Source organism: Notolepis coatsorum (assembly GCF_963971535.1).
Source record: "Notolepis coatsorum genome assembly, chromosome: 1".
Classification (NCBI taxonomy): domain Eukaryota; kingdom Metazoa; phylum Chordata; class Actinopteri; order Aulopiformes; family Paralepididae; genus Notolepis; species Notolepis coatsorum.
Window position 1 is genome coordinate 179,996,872 of NC_140165.1, and position 22,159 is coordinate 180,019,030.

Here is a 22,159-nt window from a genome sequence, read left to right on the forward strand (position 1 = left end):
AGTCTCACATAGCCCCCCTTCTGACGGTCAAGGTGCGAGAGGGTGCTGTGCAGTACCTGGGAGACCGCGTCGTCGGTGGACCCGTTTGTCCTGTATGCAAATTGCATAGGGTCCATATCACTGGGGAGGGAGGCACAAATGTGGTCCTTGACCAGCCTCTCGAAACATTTCATGACCACAGAGGTGAGTGCCACCGGTCTGTAGTCATTTGGACATGTTGGGGAGGGTTTCTTCGGCACAGGGATGATGGTAGACATCTTGATTACAGACCGGTGGCACTCACCTCTGTGGTCATGAAATGTTTCGAGAGGCTGGTCAAGGACCACATTTGTGCCTCTCTCCCCAGTGATATGGACCCTATGCAATTTGCATACAGGACAAACAGGTCCACTGATGACGCGGTCTCCCAGGTACTGCACAGCACTCTCTCCCACCTTGACCGTCAGAAGGGGGGCTATGTGAGACTGTTGTTCATTGACTACAGCTCAGCGTTCAACACCATAGTCCCCACCAGACTGGTGGACAAGCTGATCGAGCTAGGCCTGAGCTCCGCCCTGAGCGCCTGGGTACTGGACTTTCTGAGTGAAAGACCCCAGGCGGTCAGGGTGGGGGGTCAGACCTCCAACACCATCACCCTGAGCATCGGGTCCCCCCAGGGCTGTGTTCTAAGCCCCCTGCTGTACTCACTCTACACACACGACTGTGTGGCCAAGTTCAGCTCCAACTCCATTGTGAAGTTCGCCGACGATCGTGGTATTCACTGACCTTTGGGAAGTATTTTGACATGTACATGGGTACCTTGGTCGCGTAGTGTATCTTGTAGACCAGGCCCATTGCAAGTTGCTGTACTCTGTCGTCTACTCTAAGCCATCCTAGGTTGTCAAAGTGGGCCGGGGTGAGGTGGGTTCTAGGAGTCAGGTCAAGCAGTAGTCTGACTAGCTTGTTTTGAGATGTTTGTAATTTGTTTTTTAGTGCCTTTGAGGTGCTTTGGTACCATGAGGTGCAAGCATAGTCGTAGTACCCTTGAATGAGTGCTCCTGCCAGAGTCTTCAGGGTATTCTTGTTTACCAGAGAGGAGATCCGGTACAAGAATCGAGTTCGTTGGTTGACTTTTTTTATTACATTGGATGCCATTTTGTCACAGGAAAGATTAGCCTCTAGGATGGAACCTAGGTAGGTAATTTCATCTTTCCTTGTGACAATATTGTCACCCACTGTAACCGAGAAGCCGTCGGTCTTGCTGAGTTTGTTATTTGAACCGAAGAGTATGGACTCTGTTTTGCCCATGTGTAATGATAGTTTGTTGTCGGCAAGCCATATGCAGATTTTGCCTAGTTCCGAGCTGAGGGCTTTTTCAACCTGTAACTTGTTCTTGTCAGAGACAAGCAGGGCTGAGTCGTCCGCAAACAGGAACAAGTTGCAGTCACAAGCTGACGACATGTCATTTGCATAAATTAGGAATAGTAGCGGTCCTAGTATGCTTCCTTGTGGAACACCACAGCTCACTGTGAGGGGGGGGGGGATAGGGTACCGTTTACCTCCACCATCTGTTCTCTCCCCTCCAGGTAGGATTGTATCCAGCTCACTGATAATCATGCAGAATTTTTACCGGTACACACATTACAAAAACCTTTGTAAAACATTCATTTTACGTGGGATTTTTTATAAACTTTGGACCTGTATGACTATAACCGTTATGTTTTCCAGCTCCTACCTCTCAACTGGAACCCAAAAACAGGCATCTGGCAGAAATGTAAGTACACAAAACGTTTACTTGTGTGTGTTCAAACCTCTGTAACTCTATTTCATTAGCACTGAAAGTGATTTATACATACAGTAGGAAACTTCCGAATGTTACCTTTCAAAAGAGATCAGACTCATGCATGTGCTATAAGTACCGTAATTTTCGGACTATAAGCCGCGCCTTTCCCCCCCATTTTTCGACCCTGCGGCTTATATAACGGTGCGGCTTATATGTGACTCGACGTGACCAAACCCGAAAATGTAAAAATCGAAATATTGCTTTTTTGACTGCATTGAAATGTTCTTTATCTGTTCCATTATTTGCTAAACTTAATACAACTTGTAAATTAGTTAATTCTTGTTATTTGTCCGACAGTATTGTGTCCCAATGCTAATTGCATATGGTAATTAAACATTAAAAACACCTGTGGCTTATAGTCCAGTGCGGCTTATATATGTACACATCATTCAATTTAGCTGCTGCGGCTTATATTCAGGTGCGGCTTATAGTGCGAAAATTATGGTAAAACGTATATAATATATCGCAAATTACGATCCCCATTTTTGCCCAATGCACAAGTGGTTAAACAATAAAAAAACGAAACTGAAACTAGCAAATACAACTCGTACACCTACTGTGAATTGTACCTAAATTGCACCTCGTCCCATTTCTGCCTTGCACTATATAGTATTGTATATTAGTACACTGCACAGTATTGTATATTGTATGGTAACTCAGTTACGTCTATTCTGCATCGAACATTGTACATATGTCTAAACTGAACACTGTGACCTCCTTTTGTTTTTACTTCTAATTTTACTATGTTATTTTATTTCATACTTATCTAGTCTTGCACAGTCTCTGGAGCGTAACAGTAAGAAGCATTTTGTATAAAAGTATTCTGTACTTCTGTATGACAACTATTAAAGAAACTTGAACTTGAAATCTACTCTGGAAACTAAAACTAAAAATGTCAAATAAAAACGAATGAAAAATACTAAACTATAATAACTCACAGACAGGGTCAACTTCAAGCTCTTTCATGTTCACTTCACTTCAGTCAGTCTTGTGTAGTTAAATACTGTGGACTTCTGACCCTTTAAAGAACATGTACTTTAGGCATAAACATGAGATAATTACCTATGTAGACACTGTAATAACGTGCTAGTAAGGTGGGCAACTATACAGGCCCCCACATGAGAACTGTGCTTACCTCAAAAAACACCCAACACAAGCACAATCAAAACGCACATGGTTAAGAGTTAAATTGGGTCATCGGTGGACCTTTGCACCAGCTGTTTACAACAAGGCTACACTCAAGAGCTTTCTGATACACCACCCACTCAAACACGTCACTTGCTCACAGACACACGTTCACCACAGTGACATGGCAACACCGCAAACAAAACAAGTGCAAGTTTGCAATAGGTGCAACCTATTTGCGATAGGCCACTCCCGTTGCCACGCCCCTTTTAGCCAATAACATGGACACACACACACTTTATCTCCATGCCCAATTTCAGCCTCCTAGGGCGAAACCTGTGGGCTAGAGGGTGGGGAGAACAAAGTGACCTATAGCGCAGCTGGTCGCAGCTAAAATAGATTATTCTGGTGCAGATGAATGAACATTGCCGGCAGTCCACCAAGCCTGAGGCAGTGGTTTGACCTCATCAACAAACGACCTGACCCTGTTTAACCTGAGTGGACACCATTGCTGGGATGTGTGTGTGTCTCCAAATAGCCTGTACACTGAGACATGTAAACACCTTGTCCCCTTAAAAGACCATACTGTACCCCCAGTTTTACCAACATCCTAACCAGGACATTAGGTACCATTCACAGAATATTAAAGGAGACATATTGTGGAAAATGCATTTAGCCTAGTCTGAAATGTTATTTAGGTGCTGCGGGGGAAATTACATATGTACTCCATAACACTTTCAGCGCCAGCCGTTTTATCCATCTGTGTAGTCAATGGGCCACGCTTTAAAAGATAGGGATTTTCACTGTGCGTCACAATGTTTGCAGGGCTATATCTATATTCTATATTATAGCTATGGAATATGGAGACAATACTATGGCTCATTTGACAGTCACTATCCCTCGTCCAACATGTAAAAAAAGAGTAAATTTTTTTATGTATACTTTCGGTTGTTATCCCGTGGTGAATATTGTATAGTTTCAGAGTGATCCTGGCTAATTCCTGGAAGCTGCGTTGTGGAGCAATGTGTGAATTTTGCTGAAGGCGTTCGCGTTGCTCGCCTGGACACTATTTCCAAATTAAAGGTTTAATAGGTATTATGTTTCATCATGAATGCATCAAAGGGGGGGGGTCGTTTTTTTATGCTCTGATCGTCAGCAACGTCATTTTTCTTTAATACTACATACGTTGATGGTTGCAATCGATGTGAAATCATTGTTGGATCAAAGTAGGATTGATGTCATATAGTCCTTACCTTTACTAGGAGGTATCCCAAAAAGAATATTCCAATTGTCTGATCGCGATTTCCAGCGATGTCCATCGGGTCCCTGACATGAACTGGCACAAAATATGCATGGAGTGTGCTGAACGCGGTTCAAAGTGCTCAGATGAAGCGATTCACTTGGCTTGGTCTAAATTCTCCGCCCGGACCATATACAATGTAACACACAGTGTGAAATAAGGTTTCAAAGGGTAGACAATACTGCCACCTAGCAGGATTCGGCCGGTATTGCACTCTCTGGTTCCAATGGTAACACAGAGGTCCGTGAGACTGTATAGAATAAAAAAAAATTAATAAAAAGAAAAAAACTATGAAAACGATCGAAAACCCAACTATACTCGGGTTTTGGCGCTCAACGGTTGGCGAGATAACCCGACTATAGTCGTGGTTGGCCATGAATGAGTTAACGCTTGGCCAGGGTTTGAAGTCTTCAGATTAACAAGCTGTTCAGAATTATTGCCCTTGGTTATGTCACAATGGAAACACAAGCAATGAATTAGCTTAAATTACTCAATTAGATAGGAACCAGGAACACTGCCAATTTAATGTGCTGCATAGTTTGTAAAGGTTTTCACTCTGTGGGGTAGCCAAGCAGCGAAGGAAATAATTAATTTAAAATGTGATGGTGTTTTACAGTGTGTTCAATACCAGGGAAGAAAGCGGTGCTGGAAAAATAAATTATTGTTGACCAGTGTCTTTGCAAAAGAAACATGTCAAAAAGATTTAATGTGTGAAAACCGCACTCACCTGAATGTATCTCAGAGCGCTCCTCAGCACGCTCAGATTGGACGTCTTCTTCTCGTCCACGTTGGGGATGTTCTTCTTCAGCGTCTCAAAACACTCCTTTAAGTGCGCTCGTCTGAGAGAGAGAGAGAGAGAGAGAGAGAGAGAGAGAGAGAGAGAGAGAGAGAGAGAGAGAGAGAGAGAGAGACACAACACAGGGGAACAAGACAGAAGAGACGTTAGCTGGATGGGAAGACGACAGGAACCGGACATTGGTTTCAAACGAGAGATAGATCATGGGTTTCTAGGGCATTTGATTGAAAACGTGACATGCGTATGAAAGCTGCACCGTGTCATTGTGGAGGGAAAGTTGAACCTCATAAAAGTGCAGGAAAGTTTTTTTGTTTGTTTGGTTTTTATGATCTAATATTTTGACACCTGAATTAACAAACTGTCCTCAAGAGGAAACCTGGGTCATTGGAACCAGAACCCTGTCTGAAACCAGAACAACTACTTACAAATTTAGTTTACATATTAGTCTAGTTTGATTTCGTACACAAAGACCAAGTATCTTCTAGGCTTAGATTTTATACTGCCTGGACAGTTTTCATAATTTTTTATATGACATGTTTTATTTATGATGAAATTAAGATTGAAATTGTCAAACACTTGTTCAAGTCCATTTTCCTCCCCAAAACTACAATGCATCTTTAGGTGTTTTTTTTAAACGCATACAAATAGTACTAATAAAACTCTATGAAAACAAGGACGGCAGTCTCAGCCAATTGGAAAGGGAGATATTTGAATCGGTGAAATGGAACCCGGTTGAAAAAAAAAAATCAAAACACGAGGACATTTATCGTACTGTACACCTAATCTCTTCTTAACTGCGCTGTGCAAAAAGTCTCAAATCTCCACTTTGAAAAAGGCAGCGTTGGGAGAGAGGTTGCACCCACCTGTTTTTCTCAAGCTTGTTATGTACTTCTCTTGTACCTGTCCTGTAAAAGCACAGAATGGAGCACATTCAAATTTGGTCTCCAGAGAGCGGGAATAACAACAAATGTCAACTAAATGACGACAACAACAACTCCCATCATCTCCATTACTGCTTTGACACCGTTATTCTCAGCTAAATGAAAAGTCAACTAAAAAAAGGTGCCACAATCTTTTGGCCAAGTAAGTCACGTCACCGTCTCTCTCCTTTTTTCTTTTTTTTTACGATGGCCAATTCATACGACAATTGTCACCCTCGTCTGACTACCTGACGTCATAACAAAAAAATTTGTAATACATCGGTATGTCAATGTAATCGTTTCAATATCTATTTCAAATAATTTAACAGGGCTCCTACACATTTGCTTGTCAGATGCCATTCTATTTCTCGACTTATAGCACAATTTCCACGAGCAATATCAGCATCTTGTTTCCTTTTAGTTGTTGAATAGCTCATGAATATCCCAAGGCTATATTTTGGCTAGCTACCACAACCACTTGGGATTTCAGAGGTCAGTTAGCATTCCTTCAAATTTAGGTACGCATATCTACTAGCCTTCAAGCTTGAAGTTAAGCAACTAATATAATTATATAACTTTTCCGGGTCTGAACAACATGATTTTAAAACCCCACTAATGACCTGGGTTTTCCATCGCTGTAGGAAACAGGGCGTTTCAGGAGGAGGAAGACAACTTACCCTCCTGGCCGCTTTTTGCCATCCAGGTTACGCCCGTCGTCCGGGGGACTCCCGCGGCTGATGGGGGCGGTCTGCAAGGGAGGCTGGAGAGGTGGGGGCGCTGGCTGGGGGAGCAAGGCGTGCTGGGGGGCTGTGACGATGGAGCCAGGGTATCGCTGAACCAGCTGCTGCAGTTTAGTGTTGCCGGGTGGAGAGATGGCCTGTGGGTGGTGGTTCTGCTGTTGCTGCAGAGGCTGCTTCTGGTCGCTGGGCAGCAGCGGGGGGGACGAGTGGGGGGCCTTGAGTGGGGGAGAGAGGGGCAGGGGGTTGCTCTTGTCCTGGGGGGAGTGGGGGTCCCTCCTGGGGGAGGCAGCGGGAGGGGAGAGTGTGGTGGCCAGTGGTGGGGGTACACCTAGGAAGTGAGAAAACATGGAGATGTCAAGGCGGTGTTGCTACAGTGGACGTTTTTAACTCATTCTGCGCCATTGCTTAATGCGCGAGAGGGCGCTAGAACGCCACCGCTTTAATCAATGGGGGGACTGCGAGATTTGCGAGTGCTTAAAATATCAGGGATGTGATTGCGCCTTAAGAAAAAAACCTGAACATTTTCTAAACCATTCTTTTTTCTTCGAAATAAACAAACACTCCATTTGAATGAATGGACACATTGTATTTGTATGAAATAAACAGAGAACTGAACTGTTCACAGGGAAGAGGAAGGTGGGAGAGGGGTTGGAGAGGGACAATCTTTTTTTTTAATAAAATATCTCTCCCTCTCTAACCTCCAGGTATTTCTCTCTCTCTAACCTCCAGTTATCTATCTCTCTCACCTCCAGGTATCTCTCTCTCTCTCTCTCTCTCTCTAACCTCCAGATATCCCCTTCTCTCTCTCTCTAACCTCCAGGTATCTCTCTCTCTCTAACCTCCATGTATCTCTCTCACCTCCAGGTCTCTCTCTCTCTCTCTAACCTCCAGGTATATCTCTCACACCTCCAGGTATCTCTCTCTCTCCATCCTCCAGGTATCTCTCTCTCTCCATCCTCCAGGTATCTCTCTCTCTCTCTAACCGCCAGGTATCTCTCTAACCTCCAGGTATCGCTCTCCCTAAACTCCAGGTATCTATCTCTCATTGTCTGCTGGTGTTATTTCAATTCTCATATTTTGTGGTGGATCTTGTATGCTTTCAGGTGTTTTGAGTGTTTAACATGCATTTGGAGTGCCTTCTTCCGACTTGAGCCATAGTTTATGGTGTCATTGCACAGGTTGCAAGTAACCTTGCCTGGTTGGTAAGTTTTACTAAAACATTCCAGTGTTAATGCGTTTCCGGCTTCTACCTCGACTGTCTCTTGTAGCCAGCTCCATTTGAAGCAATTCTTCACCCCCCCATCAATGGTCTTGACTTCAGGGCTATTAAATGGTACTTTGACCATGGTTCATTAGTTATGCTATGATAGGGGGAAAATAGAAAATTCAAGTTTTAGTATTGAATTAAATTCCAATGATTACTATTAAACACTTTAAACATGTTTCTCAATTCACTTGATTTAAAATACTAATTGAGATAAAATAGCTGTTATTCTAAGCTTTAAGATTAACACTTTGAGTGCCAACGACGAGATTAGTCGTCCTAACTCGCCATGCGTTGAGTGCCAATGACGAGTTCTCGTTATTTAATCGTTATTTCTTTTATTAGCGATAACCATAAATGTTTCATCCATCCAGCCTGACGTTATCATTGTGAATGGGTCTGAGCTCGAAAAGGGCAAATACCGCCGCCTATCGTCTCCCGGATGGTAATGCACATCATTGGATTGGATTGGGTGGCCATGTGCATCAGAAAAAAAGTCCGGTACAGGGTTTTCCCATATCTGGCATGCAGTATCGTGTTACCAGATTGACTGAGGACCCTCAGAGCAGCATCGATTATGTGTTTCGGACTATAACGTTGGATCAATAAACACTGTTGCAAAGGGCCAGATTAAACTGAATATATATTTGTATCGTTTGATATACCTTGTATATTATTTGTATATATACACGGAATATCCCTTTACCTGCGTACAAACCAGAGTAATATTCGCTCTCCTATTGGACAGTGCCCCCAGGCTCCAGGCAGTCTCGTACTCAGACAGGTGCAGTGGGCGAGTTTGGGGCATGTTAGAACATGCCTTTGGCAGTGTAGTGATTCAGGACCAAAGTGACCAGGTTGGGACTAGATATTCACTTAGGTATAAATACGGCGCAGGTGTAAACAGCAGCAATTTGTTCATTACTAGTAATACCTTCACCACGAGTCAACGTGCAGTGAAGTGAGCAACCTTGCATCTAAATAGAGCATTGAGAACCGCGTGCGAATAAAATGCTAAAGTGTCAGAGTTTAACGCAGTAACGTTGAGTTCGACTTAATCTAATGTGAAGTAATAGTCGATCATTTATAGTGTATCGTGCGGCTACAGTTCTTCAGTGACCAGCATTACCATCGGTTCGTCGTGTATTTAGCTAGTGCACTTATCCAGGCTGTGCGGCCTAAATCCGTGCCCACACCCGAGGAGTCCTAGGCGAGAACCGTTGGATATGTACACAGGAGAATCTACACCGGCGACTGCAGAACCATTTCTGGTTGGATTATATTGCTTTGGGACCGTGACCACTGGCAGGGTATCTGCAGGTTTAGCCCAGTCATATTTAATGCTTTTTAAGACTTTTTAATGCCACTCAGAATTAAATTTAATACCAATTTCACAATAACAAAATGACAAAAATCATGCAATGACACCAATTAGTTTAAGTTTAGGGACACATTGGTCCAAAGATGTTTACTAAAACGTAACTTGGAAACTTAAAAATCTTGAACTTGAGGAGTAACTGGATTGGATGAATTTCAACAAAGGGGTGACCAAACATAAATAGCAAATATAACAAAATATACCAGGGGCCAAGCAGCAAGTGCAACAGCCACTGTCAGAACACATAACTATTACCACCCTCCCCAGGGTATCAAAAAAGTCAACCAACAAACAAGATTCTTGTGCCGGATCTCCTCTCTGGTAAACAAGAATAGTAATACCCTGAAGACTCTAACAGGAGCACTCATTCAAGGGTACTACGACTATGCTTGCACCCAGGGTTAGAAATTAACATTTTTTTTCAAGGGCTTTTTTTGCCCCCCTTAATTGATTTTCGGGGGCTTTTTTTTGTATTTCGGGGGCACTGCATTTTTATGATGAAAATTAACATAAGGATTATAAAACATTGTTGACACTTTTTTTTACAGTCTTCGTCCCTATGTTTGATAATGTAATGTTAATGTCTCCATATATAGGGCTCTACGCTAACCTTTTTCCCAAGGAGCACATGTGCTCCTAAATAAAATGTTAATAAATAAAATCTAAATAAAAATTTAGGAGCACACAAAGACGTGTCCTTGTTTACATCCGTGAATAGATTATTTTCAAGTTAAGACCTCAGCTTCAAGCTTTGGCGTGGAGCCGAATGTTATCCGGACTTCTGTTGGTGCAGATGTTATAGTCCTACCTGAGATGGCGCAGCTGGTGTGGAGGCAGGGGCCGAAAATAAATGCGAAATAGTAGTTTGCAGGCGGTTTTTGCAGAACGCTCAGCATGTGCGACGCGACTGCTCTTTTTTTTTTTGCAGCGGGGCTTGTAATAGTCTTTGACTGGGACCAACCATCGCGCAAACAGTGGATTGTCGAGCCAGTTCTCGTTAAATTGGCACTTAGTTTCCCATATTAACGAGTGCAAATGCTAAACTAAACTAAACGTAACGTTAGCGTTATCGCTTCGCCTTGCTAACGTTAGCTAGACTCCGTTGCTGAAATGGTTCCCCGGCCAACACATTACACAAGGAGTTGTGTTGGTTCCGCCCCATTCCGGTCTGCGTGATTCTACAATGAAAAGTCAAACTTTATCTCCCGTTATAGTTTTCCCCCAGATTTCATAATAAAACATAAGATGACATGGGATTTTATCTTTCCTTTCTATGGCATTTTTAAGACCTCTGAAAATGGATTTAAGACATTTTAAGACAAACTAAGGCCTTAATAATTGATAAACCAATTTAAGACCTTTTAAGACTTTTTAAGGATCCGCGGACACCCTGACTGGAGAAGAGTACCGTTGATTCCACTGTCGTTTGGGATTTACCCCCGTGAGGATCATCACTCAGGGGCTGGCTAGCTGTCGTCAATGCTATTCGAGCATCTTGGATTACAACTGTTGCTTTGTCTGCTGATCAAGGGAGTACATGCACCGGCTCCTGTATCTGGAGCCTCGTTATTCCTCGTTGACCCAGACTTTGTACCCGAACATTCCTCTACCCCTACCGGCCTTACACCCCGGAGGGAACCCCCCAGTGTCTCCAGCTGGTACCGGTGTGGCCCATATAATTGCTATACCACAGGTGGCGTCAGCTTAGACCCATCATAGTATTCATACTATTCTCATTGACTTATGCTCTTGACTGACTTTACGTATGTTCTTCGCCATACAAGCGCGAGCCTAATTCTCAATCTGTAACCTAACGTTGCTTAATAATAATAAATAACCCTCCAATAGAACTTTATGTGTCAATGCCGTATTCTTGTGTGGGTGTTCACCATATATATTCATGTACTGTATGGCCAGTAATTAAAGTACATAACTAGTAGTGGTTTAATATATCACAATCTTTAATACAGTCAGGGTATTGTAACCCCTCAGTTACAAACACGATCAATATTTGGAATCAGGAATTGGATTAATCTTTTTGCAGAACATCTGATGTGAGGTAAGGACTCTATTTTACAAGTATTGGGTTAATCAGATGTTTTTTTCATAGCGATCACAACGTGTCTGTGTGTGTGTGTGTGCGTGTATGACGTTAGCGCTGACCAGGTCATGGATAATAGATTTTTCAGCCCGCTTCTCTAGCGTGCATAAGTACACATACTATCGATAATCTAGCGTTTATTTGAAAACGATTCATAAATCAGCCGAAAAATTACGTGTTTTGTGTATTCCACTAAAGGGCTATTATCGCGGAATTTTACTGAAATGACTAGAACTCTCAGAAACTATACTCGTATTCAAAACGGTATAAAACGGAAATGTACCAATGAAAAACAATCCGTTTCGTACATGTTGACTGCAAGCAAGTCATTGATAAGCGAGGGGTGTTTTAGACCCATAGCCATAATTTAAGATATAGTTTAAGCGTTCGCAAATATCCCCGACCTCCCATTGACTAAAGCGCTGGCACTCAAGGGGTTATCTGGTCAAAGGGGCGTGGCACTCAATGTGTTAATTCACTGGAGGCCAAACCCGAGATAGTCTGTGTTAACTCGCCATGCTCTGGGCGCCAAACCCGAGAAAATCCGGGGTTTAATCCATATTTCTTTTATTAGCGATATCCATTCATTTTTCATCCATCCAGCCTGACGTTATCATTGGGACTGGGTCTGAGCTCGCAAAGGGCAAATACCGCCCCCTATCGTCTCCCGGATGGTATTGCACATCATTGGATTGGTTTGAGTGGGACAGTGCAGCAAAAGAAAATTCCGGTCCAGGTTTTACTTCTCGGGGATGCAGCTGGATACCATTGCATTGACTGGGGACACTCAGAGCAGCGTGGATCTGTGTTTTTGGATATAACGTTGGATCAATAAACGCGATCAATATTTGGAATGGCAATCAGGAATTGGATTAATTTTTTGCATGACATCAGATGTGAGGTAAGGCCTTTATGTTACGAGTCTTGGGGTAATCAGATGTTCCTATCACCGTCATCGGAGTGTGTGTGTGTGAGGTTGCGCCAACCAAAGTACGGAGAATCGATTTTTCAGACCCCGCTGCTCTTTGTGCATAAGTACACATAATAGCGATAATCTAGCGTTTATTTGAAAACCATTCATAAATCAAGCGACAAATGGCACGATTTCTAAGGAAATACATTTAAGCTCGCTTTGCTGGCATTTATTGAGATGAGACAGAACGCTCTAGAAATATATTGATATTCATCACGGTATAAAATGGAAATGTATGAAAAAACTATCTGTTTCGTGCATGTTGACTGGAAGCAACTCATTGACGACCACACATGTTATGTATAGAGATGTTCCGATACCATTTTTTCCTTCCCAATCCAATTCCGATACTGATCCGATACCAGTGCATACATTAAAAAACAAAACAAAAAAAGTATATTATATAAATCATAAATTCTTTTAGATTTTTATTTATTTATTTTTTTACAGCTACAGATACTGTTTTATATATACTGTTTTTTAGTAATAACTAGAAAGTAATGGTATTTATTCAACAACAGGTGATTGTATAGATTAGTATTAGTATCATTAATCAATGAGTATGGGGCTGCGGCACTGCAGATATACCCTACTCCAATGATCCGCACGGACGTTAGACGTTGTTGCACTTGCTACCCAGTCTGTTAGCTAGTAGCAGATGCTCTGGCTAGTATTAACGTTTATGTTGTGATTTTAGATGCAAAATAAATATTCAACACTCCGCCTCAGACTCTTATCCTTTGGCACTTGGAACTTGCTGTACTTTGCTTGCAGGTCTGCAGCCATTATTGCTGGATTATGAATAGCACCAACTTCAGCCAAGGTACCGTTATCAAGCTAAGCTAGCTGACCTAGCTCGTCTTCCCCGCATTGACATTTGATAACGTTAGTCAGCTAACGCTAGTCAGTAGCTACTTGACTTAAATACAATTCACCGTGGGTGCATTATTGTTGATAGACGGACAGTGTCAGGTCCTGGAGAAAGGACAGGCGATCATCTGATTTGATGTAACGTTAAAACGGATGTTGTTCCAACTAGCTAGCTTTTCAGCTAATGCTATAATAACACCAGCAAGCAAAACACATCCCGTCCGAGCTCCCCGTCACACCGCTCTGTCGGGGACAATGGAATTTAAGAAAGTGTATCTGCTGTTAAAATGACAAACAGCATCACACTTTAAAACACGTTAATTTTATAATCCTCACTCTCCGCAGGAGATAAATGGCGTCATGGGATCGGAGGCTACACTTTCGGCGTACTCGCCAATACCGATACCAGCATTTTAGGCAGTATCGGAGGCATTTCCGATACTGGTATCGGTATCGGAACAACTCTAGTTATTTAGATCTATTGCTATTATATTTTATATGTTTTATGCACTCGCAAATAAGTCCTTTCCGCCATTGGATACAGCATTGGCCCAGAAGGGCATCAGCAGAGGGCGCTGTTGGCCCTGAAAGAGTTAAGGGTGAGTATAAAGAATAAATACAAGGTGATAAGATGCTGAAAGATATGAGTGACACAATTATTAATCATAGCTAAATGGTTATTTTTTTACACTGTTAATTAAATAACGTTACATTCGGTCCAATATTTGTGAAGGATTCAGCCAAATCCCGAATTATTAAAAAAAGGACCAAATCCAGCGAATCCGCATCGCTAATTATAATATAACGTAACTGTAACTGAGGGGTACAATTCCCTGACTGTATTGATAAGTATGGTATCATTAAACCACTACCGCTTTATGTACTTTAATTACTGGCCATACAGTACATGATATATACATATGATGAACACTTCCCACAATGAATCGGTTCCACACCAAGGTGTAATCAAGTATTTATTGCAGCAAAAGGTACATAATATACTTCTCTATTTTACTTTGGATGCGCTTATAAGGCAAAGGAATGTGCGTAGGCAAATCAATAATGAATGTCCATTCTCTGGTTACGCAGGAGGTAATTATACAACCTGAATCTTAGGGAATTATATCTATGGTACACTAGTAATATATAGCGGGAGATACTGGAAGGGTCCCCCCGGTTGTAAGCCAGCAGGGGTAGAGGATCTGTCGGTAGTAGAGTCTGGTCAACGATGACTAAGGAGACTCCAAGTACAGGAGACGGTGCAATAGTCTCTTGATCCACAGACGAATACAGCTGTTCTCCGTAGACTGTAGCTCCACAGTGAAGAAAGCTAGCCGGCCTCAGGCTCTCTGAGGCGCAGACTCGACTTGGCTCCTCACAGGGTAAATCCCACACGTGTAGGCGTCGGCGATTCTCCGCTCCATAAATCACAGGACCAAAACAAATATAATCCAGCCGCAAAGGGCTATGTAGTCGTCGGGTAGATTAATCCAGTGTACATGTCCACACGGTTCTCGTCTAGGTCTCCTCGGGTGAAAGCGCCATGAAAGCAGCCCAGCCTGGATAAGCACTCTAGCTGGTACGAGGAAGCGTTGGTGATGCTGGTCACTGTAGAACTTTAGCCGCACGATACACTATACACAAATAGACTATTACTGACTTAATAGAAATATGTCGCACTCGACGGTATAGCGCCAAACTCTGACAATTCAGTTATTAATTCGCACGCGGTCTCAATGCTCTATTTGGGGCCAAACAGGCCATACTTCACCGCACGTTGTATCGTGGGTGAGGCTTCAACTTATTGGGTAACTCTACTTCTGTATTCACCTGCGCCATATTTATATGCACGGCGAACAATCTAGTGCCAACCTCATTTCTGTCTCGTATCCCTGGGCAAGGCCGGGCATGTACAGACATGTCTTGACGGTGGCCTTGAACCTGACTCTGGAGGCATGGCTCTGGCGCCTGTGGACCGCTGTCCAATAGGAGAATGAAATATTATGGTCTGTACTAGGCTAAAGGGACATTCCGTGTATATGTACAAGGAATATACAAGGGATATCAAACGATATACAAATACGATGCAATATATATCAATCAATAAATATATATATTCGGTTTAATCTGATCCTTTGTAACAGTAATGTTACACGTTAAAAAGTATTGGATGGTACACTGTAGTCAAGTAGACTGGCTAGCAGTGTATTCTCAAAACCGCTAGGTGGCTATGTGTATCAAGCTAACGTGATCCAGCTAGATGTAACTATCCCGCAGCGGTGTATGCATAGTGTTCACCCTGGTTATCGATATCATCATAGCTCATTCGCGTCCCCGACAAACAGTCCCGTTTTTCATGCCCGTGATCTCCCAAACGTCTCCCGTTAGTTAGCCTAACTTACCTCAGGTTACACAGGAATTTATTTTTAAAGTACTAGTACACAGACACACAGTGTGGTTATGAAGACAGCAGACACTACAGTGATGGAAAGCGAGCGGCGCAAGCACGCACACACACGCTGGTTGTCGCGTAAATAACGTTCTGATTAACAAACAAAGGCATTAGTTGTGGCATTCACGTTACCTAGATTGATCAATAGTAATATATGCCATAGCTGCATTTATGTGTAAATGTAAATGCATTCATATGTACATTTTTGTCATACATGGAAAGCGAGCGGCGCGAGCACGCACACAGTGGTTGTCGCGCAAATAACATTCTGATTAACAAACGCATTTGTCGTGTTACCTAGATTTATCAATAGCAATTAGGGATGTCCGGTATTATCGGCATTAAAATGTGATATCGGAAAATATCGGTATCAGGTTAAAAAAAAAACGTTTATTTCTTTTACATTTCTATAACCTTTATTTATCCAGGCAAGCAAGTAAGAACAAATTCTGATTTTATTTATTGTCAAAAGTATGCATAATGTTGTGTTAATTCCACAACAAGAGATATGTAATGTTAATTACCTGAAATTATTCCGGGGGGGGGGGGGGGAACCCTGGGCCTGCATATATCGGTATCGGTTGATATCGGTTGATATCGGTATCGGAAATTAAGAGTTGGGACAATATCGGTATAGGTAAAAAAGCCAATATCGAGCATCCCTAATAGCAATAGTAATATATATGTTTCTTTAGACTAGAATAAGTCAAATGAACTTACTGTCTCGGAAAAGTTGCCGCAGGTTAGTGTTGAGTCAAGTTTACTCTTGTGTAGAACTAGAGAGCAATGGCCGCCTTTCAGAAACAAAAAAAGCAAATAACTGCTTCCCATTGGTGCAGAGCACAGCAGAGGCGGGGAAAAAGCAAATAGCCGCCTCCCATTGGTGCTGAGCACAGCAGAGGCGGGTGAAAGCGCTGTAAGCTTCGGAACAGCCTCGCCTTCTGGTTGGTTGCATTTGGCTGCTTTCTAAAAAGCCGGTTCCGCGGCTCAATATTGACCATGACCCCCCCCCCCCCCCCCCCCTTTTCTGCATGATTCACGTGAGTCACTATTTTAGGTCAGAAAAACCGGAATTCCGTTTTAAACCGGAGAAATCACATCCCTGAATATATCTTAAATTATAGCTATGGGTCTAATACACCCGTCGATTATCAGTGAGTTGCTTCCAGTCAACATGTACAAAACGGATTGTTTTTTCATCGGTACATTTCTGTTTTATACCGTTTTGAATATGAGTATAGTTTTGGTGATTCTTAGTAATTCCAGGAATCGGTCCAGGACGCGATAATAGCCCTTTAGTGGAATACACTAAACACGTTGTCATTTTTCGCCTGATTATCAACGCTAGATCATCATTATTATCCTTCCTTGTGCAAGAATGAAAAGAGCCCTGGACCGCGGCCGCGGCCCCCCCCCCCCCCCCACCTCCTGCAGCCAACGGCACACAGCCACACACACAGAGACAGCGTCGATTGGGGTAGAAATAAATATCAGATCAACGATCAAATTTATATATAGTTTTCTTACCTTGTATCTGATGTAATGCAAAAGAAATAATCCAATTATCTGATCGCCATTCCAAATACTGCTCATGGAGGTCCGTCCCACATTACCGACCGTTACATATGAACGGGCGGGCGGGGTTACTGTTCCATGCCATCATTATTGAGGCCTACCCAGGGATTAACACTTGTGCCAGCCGACGAGATATCTCGTTTTTTTAATCGTTATTTTTTTTATTAGCAATTTCCATTCTTATTTCATCAATCTAGCCTTACGTTACCAGTGGGGATCTGTCTGAACTCGAATAGGGAAAATACCGCCCCCTATCGTCTCCCTGATGGTAATGCACGCATTGGAATGGACTCAATGAAAATGGATGAGAAAAGAAATCCGGAATCCACATTTGACTTCTCAGGCAAGTAACCCGAGCCGATCGGATTCATTGTGGACAGTCAGAACAGCGTGGAATATATATTTCCAGTACCCAGCGTTGGATCAATAAACGCGATCGATATTTGGAATGGCGATCAGGAATTGGAATAATCTTTTTGGAGAACATCTGATCTGAGGTAAGGAATCTATTTTACCAGTATTGGGATAATCAGAGCTATTTTCACCTATATATCAGCGTGTGCCATATGTGTGTATGTGTGTGTGTGCGATCAGGAAATAAGAGAATCGATTTTTCAGCCCGCTTCTATAGCGTGCACAAGTACACATATACTATCGATAATTTAGTGTTTATTTGAAAACTATTCATAAATAGGCCGAAAAATTGGCGGCTACGTGGCGTAGTGGGCAAGGCGCTCGCCACGAATGCGGAGACGCTGGGCTCGCCTGTTCGAGCCCAGCGCTCCACATTGCTTTCAGTTTAGCTGGTCGTTCATACTAATACACATTGGCCGTATTAGGGGGTGGGAAACTGATGGGTGGGGATCGGGCGTTGTGGACAGCGACTCCTACAGGTCGGTTGGTGCGCCTGCGCAGTAGAATCAGGAAGTGTCGGGGGCAGCGTGAGCCTCCCACGCGTTACTCCTCGCCACTGAGAGATCGAGCTGCGCAGGTGAAAAGATGCGACTGCTGTTACCTCAAGTACCGGAGGGGACTTGTGCCATGTATGACTTAGTCCACATTGCAGCCGGCTTGTGGGAGGCAAGAAACAGCGTTCGTGACAGGGGAGGGTTGAATTGGATGATACGAAATTGGGATGGGAGAAAATATAGAAAATGGGAGAAAAAGTGGATCAAAAAAAAATAGGCAGAAAAATTACAACATGTTTTGTGTATTACAGTAAAGGGCGTTTATCACAGAATCTTCTGAAATCTTCTGGAAGTTTCAAGAAACCAGCGTTTTTCAAAATGGTATAAAACGGAAATTAACCGATTAAGGCGGCGGTTACACCTAGGGTGTTTTCGTTTCGTTTTCAGGATGAGTTTCGCTTTTCCAGGTCGCAACGTAGTGGCAGCCGAGTTAGACATTCGTTTTGCAACCTGAGCACTTTCGTTTAGCCTCCTGAGCACAGTGATGTAGTACAATGCCAAAGCAGTAGGTGGCGAACATGAAGGCAATTTTGAACCAATCAGAACTTGAATGTGCCAATACACTTCCTGCAAAGAAATGTCAACAAGCCGCCATCTTTAAATGCCTCCGGCTATTTAGCCAATGCAGCACTTATTTATCAGCAAAGAACATGCAAAAAACAAAACGGATACATTCACTGTGTGTTCTGCCTCTCATTTGTTGATGAAACAAAACTAACATCAACACAATTGAACACCAAAAGCGGAGTTTAGTCTCATCGGCGCCGATTTTGTTAGCTTACATGCTAACGTGAATGGAATATGCCAGTATAACAGCATTGTGGCTAGCAGCTAACATTAGCTCACGTTAGTTAGCCAGCCAGCACCAAACTGATGATATCGGGAGCCATCAGTAGCTAGATAACATTAGAGACAACCGTAACGCCTCATGTATTAAACAAAAGTGAATAGATGACTGGGCCATTTTGTTTAATGCTTGTTATGTTGAAAGAGGGGCTCTGAGCTAACAGGGTCTGGTAACTAGGTAGCTACGGTAGGTAGTTAACGTTAGCTCACGTTAGCCAGCCAGCACAAAACTGATGATATAAGGAGCTATCAGTAGCTAGATAACATTAGAGACAATGCCTCATGTTACGTATTAAACAAAAGTGAATAGATGACTGGGCCATTTTGTTTAATGCTTGTTATGTTGAAAGAGGAGCTCTGAGCTGCTCATGCAATCGACTCTTGCGTGGCTGCTGGTTTGTTGACATGCATGTTGGGAGGCGGAGGATTTGGCCTTGGTCTCTACTGCTCATGAGCATTGGGCAAAATGGCTTCGCGCAGATTACACGACACGTTGTCGGCGAGTTTTGGCGTTTTTCCAAAACGGAAACACAATTTCAGCGTTGTCAGTAGGGCAACGCGTTTTCCTGTCAAAACGGCATTTCTATTTAACAGGGACAGCAAACGTATTCATTCAGCAACAAAACAAAAACACCTAGTCTAACCATGGCCTAAAAAACAATCTGTTTCGACAATTTTGACTGCAAACAAGTCATTGATAAGCGACGGCCAGATTAGACACATAGCCATAATTTAAGATATAGTTTATGCGTTCGCAAATATGAGAGCTCTATCATTGCATTCAAGGGGGTAAATAGGAAACGGAGGCCGGCACTGAAAGTGTTAAAGGAAAACTCCAACATTTTGGGAAATTAGTTTATTTGGCATCTACCCTGGAGTTAGACAAGAAGATACATACCCTTTTTCTTCTCTGTGCATGCAGTAGGAGTAGGAAGACACGCACAGTTAGCCTAGCTTAGCGTCAGTCACTGGAAGTAGATTCCTCCATTAGCCTAGTTCCCAACGTCTTCCTACTCCTACTGCATGCACAGAGAAGAAAAAGGTATGTATCTTCTTGTCTAACTCCAGGGTTCGCAAAATGTTGGAGTGTTAAGATACATACCTTTTTCTTCTCTGTGCATGCAGTAGTTGTAGGAAGACGCGCACCGTTAGCCTAGCTTAGCGTCAGTCACTGGAAGTAGGTTCCTCCATTAGCCTAGTTCCCAACGTCTTCCTACTCCTACTGCATGCACAGAGAAGAAAAAGGTATGTATCTTCTTGTCTAACTCCAGGGTAGATGGCAAATAAGCAAATTTCCCAAAATGTTGGAGTTTTCCTTTAAAGCAAAAATAAATCTCCTGACTGAACTTTTCAGGCCAAGTCATATTCTTATTTTAACCTCCACTATATATATTTATTTAATAGCGTTAGCATTTTAAGGGAAATAGATCATTTTGAACATCTTTTCTATTGCCAGTTTGCTTTTACGTAATATCAATGCTGTTTTCAATTAATTAACACATTGGGTGCCATGCATTGTGCCCATCATTATGCCCTCTCTGGCACCGCTGTAAGCCTATGGAGATGCTTACCTTCTTTGCAGGGCTATAACTTTTTAAATATTATAGCTATATCTGCATTACTATGGCCCATTCAACATCGGGTATCTATCGTTCCGGATGTGGGAACATTATATTTTTTCATTCATACATTGTTGTGTTAATACCGTTGTATGTTTTTAAGCTTTTCTGCTGTAATTCCAAAAACGCTAGTTATAGGCCCTGAAGCATATGATAGATTATCTATTGGCGTTTCTTTCCTATACACGCTATATTAAAAAATTCAAATGTATATGATCGGTATACATTATGCTTAATCATTCGTGAAGGAAAGGGGGGGGCGGGGGTCGTCTATAATTCCTTGATCGTCAGTAACGGCTTTATTTAGTATGGGTTGATATATTGATCAGACTGATTGCAAACAAAGAAATGGACAATCAAGCTGAAAGTAACATTAGTTTCCTCTTACCGTTCGCCGATGGAGGAAAAATATCCCAATTATTTGACGTCGATCTGCTAGATCCATTTCCGGGTTTGTAATAAACGCCGAAATCATATTGATTATTGCATTTCGAAAGCTATCCAAATGCACTCGAGTGTGTATATTGATCCACGCCACAATATATCTCTGGCGGAGGAATTTCCTTGATGCACCGATTGCCACTTCCGGTTTGGCGTGAGTGTAACTCGCCCGACCATCCACCAGGCGGAGGTATTGAGGCGTTGCAATATCAGAACAGGGTCCGGCTGCGATCCGGAGGGAGGCTGAATGAATTATGAATGCCATGGCGAAATTTTTTTATATTGATCCCAAACACGTGATACGCCGTTGTTGGCGTTCAACGCATGGCGGGCAATAACGATTTACGCCGTTCTTGGCGCACAATGTGTTAAATGAAACTGATTGCAAGGATTGACTGACTTTGTCATACAAATAAACAAATCTACATACTGTAACTTTTCATTATAGTGTATAGTTCAAATTATGTATAGTCTATAGCTCAAATTCAGTATTGTGTATAGTTCAAATTATGTATAGTTCAAATTCAGTATTGTGTATAGGGCAAATACAGTAAAACGATAGCATTTTAAAACTCTGTCTTGTAACATTTTATATGTTTAAAGAGAATGTAGCGTATATCAGCCTATGATTTATGGTAAAGTTGATTCCCTTCTTCAGATGACTTTGGTATCTCTCATAAGAAGACAGGCACATGCTCATGCTCCTCAGTGCAGGGCTGATTTCCATTTTGGAGGCGTTGTTCTCTGTTGCCTTCATGTGGGACTTGATAATGGCTAAGCCTTCATAATTATGTCTCAATGTTCAGCCTGGCCCTGTCTTTTTCAATGATGTCATCCATGATGTTAAATGATCCTTCGACAAGAGGGCCAGTGAACAATGACAGAAGGGCCTTTACCAACTTCCCTAAAATGGGGAATATCATCCCTCCTTCTGGCGTCTTCATGGCCAAGATCTTACTCCACCAGTCA

At 42.5% G+C, this 22,159-nt stretch overlaps 1 protein-coding gene across 1 annotated transcript in view; it reads right to left on the reverse strand.

Moving 5' to 3' along the window:
• mnta (MAX network transcriptional repressor a) overlaps positions 1-22,159 on the reverse strand; it is a 119,672-nt gene that overhangs the window by 39,093 nt on the left and 58,420 nt on the right. Inside the window, exons 3-5 of the mRNA XM_084335802.1 lie at positions 6,641-7,031; positions 5,907-5,948; positions 4,975-5,086 (exon numbers count right to left, since the gene is read on the reverse strand). Of these exons, the coding sequence (XP_084191928.1) occupies positions 4,975-5,086; positions 5,907-5,948; positions 6,641-7,031 (545 nt within the window). The remainder of the gene's footprint in view (positions 1-4,974; positions 5,087-5,906; positions 5,949-6,640; positions 7,032-22,159) is intronic.